Source organism: Lineus longissimus, chromosome 17 (genome assembly GCF_910592395.1).
Source record: "Lineus longissimus chromosome 17, tnLinLong1.2, whole genome shotgun sequence".
NCBI classification, from domain to species: domain Eukaryota; kingdom Metazoa; phylum Nemertea; class Pilidiophora; order Heteronemertea; family Lineidae; genus Lineus; species Lineus longissimus.
In genome coordinates, this window is record NC_088324.1 from 1,172,355 (window position 1) to 1,181,533 (window position 9,179).

The window sequence follows — 9,179 nt, forward strand, 5'->3', positions numbered from 1 at the left end:
AATTTGATATGTTTTAGAAGAGAAATTGATACATCACTGTCGGTATTGATTGTCTCACCCAAACCGCTTGAGTGGAGCTAGAATGTTGGTCAAACCGAGGCGTAGGTTTTGGAGACAGCAATTCGTTAAATGAAACTAACATGTACTGTTATTTCAATAGCATAAATAGAGTTTCAAGCAGTCCGTTACACCAGCATTGTCTTGGCAAGATATTGCTATCTACAGTCCCATGATACATTCCTTTTACGCCAGTACGGTATCTAAGCTGTCAAATAAAAACACCAATAGGTAAGATTAAAGATCAGGAAAATGACCGGGAAGATCATCAATGATAGCATTTCAAGTCTGTCTGCTGTGAGCCACGCCCAGCAGGCTTTCATCTTCATTTTGCAACTGGCTTTCTCTTGGGCTTCCTCATTGCTAGTGCTTTCTTGTGAGTCGCTCTCTTGGTCTCTCAGCGGCTCAACTCGGACATGCATTACAGAACCAGTCGTCTTGACCTGCAATAGAATAGCAGAACTGATCTGGTTTGCGAAATGGCTGGCCGAGATGCGCGTGTGTGTGCGGCAACGTCGGTTCATCCAGAAGTACAATCCTGGGATCGAAGCCGGGCCTTATTGCGTGGTAGCCAGCGGGGTTAACCACGAGCCATTGGCGCTTCAGCCTAATAGCATTCGACGTTTTAGTCACGTGACTGTCGGACATCGACACTTATTTCTACGCATTTGAGCTTATTTCAAAGTCAATTATCTTTGACCCTGCATTATTTTTAGCATGAATGATACCATAGAGTCAGAACGAGAAATATTCAGAACAATTATGTAGTATTTCCAACACTCGGACATGTGCCAGATTGAATCTAACTGCCCTAGTTAGAAAGCCTGAATCCATTACGAAACCGCATGTTTGTCCGACATTGCCTGTAATTCAGCGATGGGGAAATAGAGGGCAGCAGCTGCAATGACGTCATCTTCGCGGAATGCTCTTGGATGCGATGTGTGCACCTGCATTTATCTCATGTGGTGATTAAAAGTCATCAGGAATATTATTTGACGACACCAGAGATGTAGATGTGAAGAATTCGAGAAACGATGAAAGAATAACTTATGCTAAGAACGTTTGACAATAACTACCTCCTTGATTTTCTTTGCTGCTATTTCTGTCACTTTGTTCTTGGCCTGGTCTTCTTTCCTGGCCATCATATTGGCAATAGCAAACTCCAATAAAGCAGCAAACACGAACGTCAGGCAAGCGGACATCCATACGTCCACAGCTTTGATGTAGGACACCTAATATGTAAAGAAAATGGCTAAATTAATTATGGAACTGAACTTAGTATTTGAAGCAAACTCCAGACAAGCAGCATCGCGAACGTGAGGCATTAGGGGCTGTAGCAGAATTAAAGTGAAGCTAATAGAAACGAAAAATTCGTTTAGGGGGAGGGGTTAGGGGTCATAATATCATAACCAAAAAATTTAAAAAAAATTTAGAGGTATATATTTATCAACCTTCCTGAAGTGTTTTCTGGCCCTCAAATGCCCAAATCTGCTCCTAAATGCCTGGTAGCCTAATACTTTTTCCAGGGTAGCCTGTTACTACTAGAACTTTCAAACCCCCTGTTTAACCACTTGCCCTCAAGCAGATTAGAATCCCGCCTTGAATTTTGTCACAAAGTGCCAAAAAGTCAAATGGTGCAACACAAGGCCATGGTAAGGGGATGAAGCCAAAAATCATGATATTGTAGTTTCTGAGGGGGAGAAACGGAAATATTCATTTCTATTGGCCTAAAATTAATTTTGCTACAGGCCCGAAGCTGCTATAAGCATTTGCAATGTATAGTAGACTAAGTCTAAATATTTATGGAATTATTCCGATCGGTCCTAACAAAACAAATTAAAGCGGATGCCGCCAGCTATGAGAATATTCAAAGGCCCTTTCGTTTGCTTCTGCTTTCAGTCATCCGGGCGGTTTTACAATAACACGATTAAAGTGTAAACTGATCACTGGATTCGAATTTACTGGAAGTTGTGGACACTTTCACCATTGGGCACGATGTTTTTTTAAGACTGACCTTGTTCACGTCCGATCTTGTAACTTCCCATGGGACCGGTCTGTGAAGCCAATGAAATCAGCTGCCAACACGTTACAATATCGGACATGAACAACGTCAGTCCTGAAGGGACCACTGTGGACGATGGTGAAATTGCAGACAATCTCCGATAAATTCGAATCCAGTAAAGATAGAACTTGATGGTGTTATTTCAAGTTGGTACTTAGTAGTAGTATCATATGCTTCGGTTGCTATGGCATTACGCCGCTGACTGGAGCACTGAGGCCCTTCACAAGATAGCAAGATTCTAGCCAACGGGGACGTGAACCACGAACACTTACCTTGGGAAGTGTTGAGCGTACGCCCGAGTTCATTGTCGTGATGGTGAGCACAGTGAGGAGACCTAAGGAGATCCTAGCAGGGGTGGCTCGGACATCGATGAAGAAAGAGATCCACGACAACACCACGATAAGCATACTCGGGATATAGGTGCCTGTCAGGTAGTAGCCAAACTCTCTCTTCAGGGTGAACTGCACATACAGGCAACTATAGGAACCTTGGCAACGAGATGAATGAGGTCAATGAAAGTAACCCTTACTCACTGTTACTGCAGTGTAGCTTCTCAAGTAGTATAGGGCAGGTGGTCGAATTATGTTCCCACCGGTACTTTTCTTATCAGACGCGTAACGATCATATTCTGTTTCGTATCATAACAAAATCAGGTAAAAATGAGTTTCTTACTTTGAAATTAGATCGTCGTATCTGACTTATGGCCGCATATACTCTAGACTCACCGACCTAAGACTGTTTTGGAATATGCAAGCCAAGCCCCCAAAGACATAATGTATGTTGTCGTTCGATGACATTCAACATTGTTCAATCGAGACAGGCAATACACCTTTCCAGAAATGGGGCGCTGAGTGTCCGAAATAGTGATGTCATAAGGGGAAACTAGGCCTTATGGTGGAGGGACAAAGGATATAGTCATGGTTGACCAACACACTTGAATGCCTTTAATGACGGACACGGGGAAAAAGTTAGTTCGGATGCAAGCCACCAATTTTGGGAAGCATGTATAGGGGGGTGACAACGAGTTGTCTAACATTTCTGATGGTCATGACATCATGCCCTGCCCTTGGCGTTTTTTGTGTTGATTTCACAGCAAGGGTTCTGAATGACAGGCACTAAGGCTGAAGTTACATAGACCTCACGTTTCATCGACTCACGACTCATTTGTCACTTTTCATTCGTGACCTGATGAATGGACATTGGAAAACCTATTGACCTGTTCTCATTGAAGTGAATTTTGTAAGTTTTGCCCGCATTCGTCGTATCGAGTCATTTCATGTCATTTCACGAGTAAGGCGATGAAGGGACATGTTCATTCTTTGTGAAATGAGCTGGCAAAGAAAGTGGACGTCCATGTGCATTTGTAGTGATATCGCCTTCGAAACTGTGAGTATAGCTACTTTTCGGCATTTTCATTAGTTTACACATTAATACAATAGCTAATTTCGATTGGAAATGAGAAACAATAACAAAAATGCAGCACTTTTATGTACCACATTGTTCTCGTCCGTCGCCTCTGCTTTCGTTTTCTATTCTCCATCAGGAGCAGCATGGCTGCCATCTCTTCTTCTTCTGAGTCCATATGCGTCGCCGAGAAAATCCAAGTGACAAATGAACGAGCGAAAAGTGATCTGTATGTAAACCGCCGCGGTCACTCGTGACAAATGAGGAGTGACACGTGAAAATGAGCCGTTAGTCGATGAAAAATGTGGCGTGAGTAGCTCATTCCTATGTAACATCAGCCTAAGGCCCTGGAGCCAATCAGGTATGGAGGGGCCTGGCCTGTTCAATGTGCATTGTGCTGGGGGCGGACATGCCCAGAGATAATGAGCCGGTGTTATATAGGTCGATGAGTGTAGAGAATCACAACTACACTACGGGCTTGATGGGCGTGAGACGAGGTCCAAACTGAGTTACCTGTATTATAGACTGTCGAACAATTCCCCAGCTCGATGTTGTCTGGGTCGAATGTGAATTCGGGTAGTTCAAGCTTGGGGTTGGCACTGATGGTATCACCATCATTATACCAATAGAAGGAGAGTTCATCAATGGTGTGACCATCTACAAAGGTAAGAGAGCAGTTATTGTCCTTATAAAGCTGAATTGAGTGCTTGTTTTTGTTATCTGCACGTCGTTGATTCTACATCAGCATTGACTGAACTCGGCCAGATAGTGTAACACTGGTCCATTCTCACTTAGGCTTACAGTTACAGTATATTTCGAGTAAGTGGAGTTCTCCGTACCCAGTAGGAGGGTTGTGGTGGAGGTGCCTTCTTTTATTTCGGCACATGTTTGTCTTCCGTTCGGTAAGCCATTTGTTCAAATGCATTCATGTACACTTTTGTGGATTATACCATAAATAAGAAACCAACACGTTGGTTTGTCAAAGGATGTACTTACAGCTCTCGATATCAATTCTGCATGATTGCCGATCGTGTGGATAGGTGGCCAGCTTCATTGGACAGGAAAGAGTCAAGGTCACCCTGAAAAATTGTAAACAAATCAGTGTAAAAGCTACAAGGCTTGATTTATAATGAAATCGCAATACTAGTGAGGATGAGATATCGTTCCGCTAACGTTAATCATAACACTATTTTGACGTTATCATATCAATGTATTTCAGCTTGAGAAAGCATGCGCTGACTAACAGTCAACCGGCCAGACAATTTCGTTAAGCCCACCAAAAAAACCTTCTTACCAGAATACAATTCGGGTTTACAGTTAGGCGTGTGGCCCTATCTTTTCTGGCTCTTCACCCGAATAAGCACGGTGGTGAACGTCAACATTGGGCCAAAGTTCGCAAATCATGAATTCATCCCAGAATGCACGGCCGCCTAAGACCCCGCGCCGCCCAAGGTTATGGGGCGCCATGTTCAAACATGCGGAGTCAGTGGGCTTGAACCTGCATCCCCAGACGATGATGTGATTGAATATGTAGATAGGCCGACGCAGTGAGGGAAAGATGCCAAAGATTACCAGACAATTCAAATATGTTACCCCTTACGAAATAATGCGAAGACAATAACCGGAAGGTACATGATCTCTTTCTCATGGATTTAATCCCTTTCTTGCAAAAGTACATTTTCCTTGATGAACTTATGATAGGTAACTGCTTATACTATGAATGCAGCAAAACAAGTCCTGAAATCTCTTCTAATGAGTCATTTTGTAATATATTTCGTTTATTTGAGCACGGTATGGTCATGATTGTAGTCGAGGTTCCTGACGTAACCGATAGCCACCAGCACTCCGGTCCTGTGAGTTATAAATATCAAATATGGAAGTGTATTTGTCCAGCCCGGCTTACCAAACAGCGACTTTTTTGCCCTGAATGTAGAGCCGAACTCATTAATATTTATTGTTGTCGAAGAGCTCATTATCATTCAGTGGCAAAGCGGTCAGCAACACCACTGGAGTTATAGCGAAGGGCCTTAGCAATGTACCCAATGCATTTATTACGCTGATCGGTTAATTACATAATCGTGTATATTCCTCTCCATCGATTTTTTGCAAGAACAGGAGAAGTAAAAGAAAATGAATCGAGAGCGAGAAATCGGCCATTTTTAATTATGCGCATATTAATTCAAATATGACGTCACTGCCTTCCGATTGGCTAATGATCCTGATGATCCCGCTAACTATCGGCGGATAACCATTGGTACGAATTTCTCTAAGCTTATGGAAATTATTTATTGTTGCAATACCCTATTTGGGTTCCGTGAAGGACTTGGCATTGACCAAGCTTGCTCCTTTTTATACGATAGTGTAAGGTATTCTAAAGGCGACATTCCACGTGAGAGTTTTCTCTCAGAAGTTCACTCTCAGACACTCTCAGACACCAAATCGCATGTGGACAAGACGCTGCGAGCAGCTGTTCGAGAGCGATCAATAAATGTCAGAAGTGTATAGCTGGGCGATCTTATGTCATGTGGACGGACCAAAGGTAGGTCATTTCGGACACTTTTTGTTAAGTCAGATAGTTCTCTCAGTGAATAGGACTGGTTCTATTTTGCAATAAACTTCCAGCAAGTATTCAATGCATTGGTCATTTGGCGCATATGCATAGCTACCAGCAACATGGAAGCAAGCAAAGAGGAACGACTCCAACTGATAGCTGTGTATGAGGGCAACCCGTGCCTATGGGATGTGCAATCTAATCTCTACAGAGACAGGGGAAAGAAGGCGTTGGCATGGAAAGAAATTGGGGCAGTTGTGGATAGAGATGTTATAGAATACCAACGGAAGATACACAACCTCCGAAATCAGTACTCAGCTGAGATAAAGAAGATGGGGGAAAAAAAGACAGGGCAAGGCACTGATGAAAACTACGTGTCAAAATGGCCGTTCTTTCAAGTGCTCGTGTTCATTAAGGGAGGAATGGCAGGAAGAAATTCAACAACTAATTTGGTAAGCGCTGCATTTTTATTTCATATTTTTTCATACATTGTGTTTGCTCTTGCTTATGAAACTGTCATCTTTTAGCATCATTACATCAATCCATACTGCCAAGGAACTTCTCCTTGTGGAGATAGGAAGTAATCCCGTAATTCATCTCTGATTGCTGTAGCAGTGAGCGCATGGTGATTTCCAGCTAATTGCTCAATGGGAAGCAGGTTATCTTTGGGCATACCCTCTTTTCGCCAAGAACCAGGTATGTGACGCGGAGCATACCTATGACGGGAGGCTTTCTTTGATATCATGAAGTTGTGTAATGCGTACGACGCCAACACTATTGTTTCCGTTTTTTCCGGCCCTACTGGTATTGGCTTTCGAAAGACTCGAAAAACACTGGACAGCAGTCCGAAAGCATTTTCGACAATTCGTCTTGCCCTTGACAACCTGTAGTTGAAAATACGCATCGCTCCCGGGATATTACGTAACGGGTACGGTTTCATTATGTTATCACGAAGTGGAAATGCATCATCAGCTACTATAACGCCGGTACCTTGCGGTTTCGTCCTGGGAGAACTTCCGGGGGCGGTAAATGAAGCGTTTTGTTCTCGAGAACCAAATCCAATGAGCATTTCGCGAAAACTCCTCCGTCTTCAACCCTGCCATTACATCCAGCATCAATAAACGAAAATTCGGATCTTCAAGGAGTAACTCCTGCTGAAGAGCATGATAAGCCCCATAGGTTTCTCTTCTCATCAGCCACTTGTGAACCCAGATCTTGTGCTTCCTCTTCGGTTTCCTCTTCTTTTGTAGAATAATGTACACCGCAGCCGCGGCTGCTACCTCCGCTCTCTTCGAAGGCATCATACTAAATACCTTTCCCAATAGGCCTAACTCGCACGTGGAGGGATCAATGACCGTCCGATGTTTCACCCAAACAGTCTTAAGCGCATATTTTGTATGAACCGAAGTCCAGTTTGTAATAATGCAGAATAAATGACACTTACTTTTGGCTGTAGAGGATCTCTCCATTTGGATAGAGCCTGAGCAGCTTGTTTGGTACGGTAATGCTATGGCTTTTTCCACTTTTCTCGTTACCGAAGAATGTATCTGGTAACCAGAGTTCAGAGACCCGAGAGTAGCCCAGGGTCAAACTAGTATTGTATTTAGTATACGCTAATCGTGGGTCAATCCATCTCTGCCTGAAGAACATGTTCACACTGTAGTCCTGAAATGTAACCGACAATGTTACTGACCAAGTTTTTAGCGCACACGGCACTCGGAGTCTACGTCTCTCCCCGAGGCATTGATGCGGTTTACGCGACGCTCGGGGAAACACGGTTCGGATTGGATTGAATGTAACGTTGAGGATTGACCATAGGTATCGCCATTTTGGCTAGACCTCCAAATCCTACGGCAATTAGAACTCTTTCCAAATGAATTGAATGCTCGTTTATAACCCGAAAGGCTGTTTTCTGGAAAACAAAGAACAGACTCCCGCCCTTGAAATGAGCATTCACTACTATTTGAAGGTGTTCTAATTGCTTTAGGATTTCAGGTTCTAGCCAAAATGGCGGTACCTATTGTCAACCCTAAATTGGGATTGGGTTAGGGCGAGGAATACAGCTTTGTCTTTATCAGAATTAGGTTATACTATTACCAGAGGCTTTTGCACTGATCTGAGTTTGTTTCAAAGTGCGTAGCTTCAGAAAAAAGCCTTAACTTTTTGATATGCCCTCGTAGCTCTGTTCCAAACCATGATGGAGAACTGAAGGGAGATTATGATTGTGGTGGGATATTATGGAGCAGCTACTGAGCGTATCGAGGGAGATTATCGAGCAGCCACTGAGCGTATCGAGGGAGATTATGGAGCAGCTACTGAGCGTATCGAGGGAGATTATGGAGCAGCCACTGAGCGTATCGAGGGAGATTATGGAGCAGCTACTGAGCGTATCGAGGGAGATTATGGAGCAGCCACTGAGCGTATCGAGGGAGATTATGGAGCAGCCACTGAGCGCATCAGGGAGATTATGGAGCAGTTACTGAGCGTATCGAGGGAGATTATGGAGCAGCTACTGAGCGTATCGAGGGAGATTATGGAGCAGCTACTGAGCGTATCGAGGGAGATTATGGAGCAGCTACTGAGCGTATCAAGGGAGATTATGGAGCAGCTACTGAGCTTATCGAGGGAGAGTATGAAGCAGCTTCTAAGCGTATCGAGGGAGATTATGGAGCAGCTACTGAGCGTATCGAGGGAGATTATGGAGCAGCTACTGAGCGTATCGAGGGAGATTGTGGAGCAGCTACTGAGCGTATCGAGGGAGATTATGGAGCAGCTACTGAGCGTATCGAGGGAGATTATGGAGCAGCCACTGAGCGCATCGAGGGAGATTATGGAGCAGCTACTGAGCGTATCGAGGGAGATTATGGAGCAGCCACTGAGCGTATCGAGGGAGATTATGGAGCAGCTACTGAGCGTATCGAGGGAGATTATGGAGCAGCCACTGAGCGTATCGAGGGAGATTATGGAGCAGCCACTGAGCGCATCAGGGAGATTATGGAGCAGTTACTGAGCGTATCGAGGGAGATTATGGAGCAGCTACTGAGCGTATCGAGGGAGATTATGGAGCAGCTACTGAGCGTATCGAGGGAGATTATGGAGCAGCTA

General features: G+C 44.1%; 1 protein-coding gene across 1 annotated transcript; it reads right to left on the reverse strand.

Annotated features, from left to right (window-relative positions):
* Window positions 1-260: 260 nt before the first annotated feature.
* On the reverse strand, window positions 261-7,724 carry LOC135501649 (glycine receptor subunit alpha-4-like). The gene is made up of 6 exons (XM_064793884.1): window positions 7,519-7,724; window positions 4,520-4,602; window positions 4,037-4,180; window positions 2,392-2,606; window positions 1,134-1,289; window positions 261-500 (listed from the first exon to the last, which is right to left on the reverse strand). Exons 1-6 carry the CDS (start codon window positions 7,722-7,724, stop codon window positions 261-263), a joined length of 1,044 nt encoding a protein of 347 aa, XP_064649954.1.
* Between the last annotated feature and the right edge of the window lie 1,455 nt (window positions 7,725-9,179).

What these genes read in the sequence shown, in the direction of transcription:
- LOC135501649 (XM_064793884.1), bottom strand. Translation starts at nt 7,724, where the DNA reads ATGTTCTTCAGGCAGAGATGGATTGACCCACGATTAGCGTATACTAAA. An exon ending in GAGATCCTCTACAGCCAAAA is followed by an intron (nt 4,603 to 7,518) that starts GTAAGTGTCATT and finishes ACAATTTTTCAG; the next exon opens with GGTGACCTTGACTCTTTCCT. An exon ending in CAGAATTGATATCGAGAGCT is followed by an intron (nt 4,181 to 4,519) that starts GTAAGTACATCC and finishes TTACCTTTGTAG; the next exon opens with ATGGTCACACCATTGATGAA.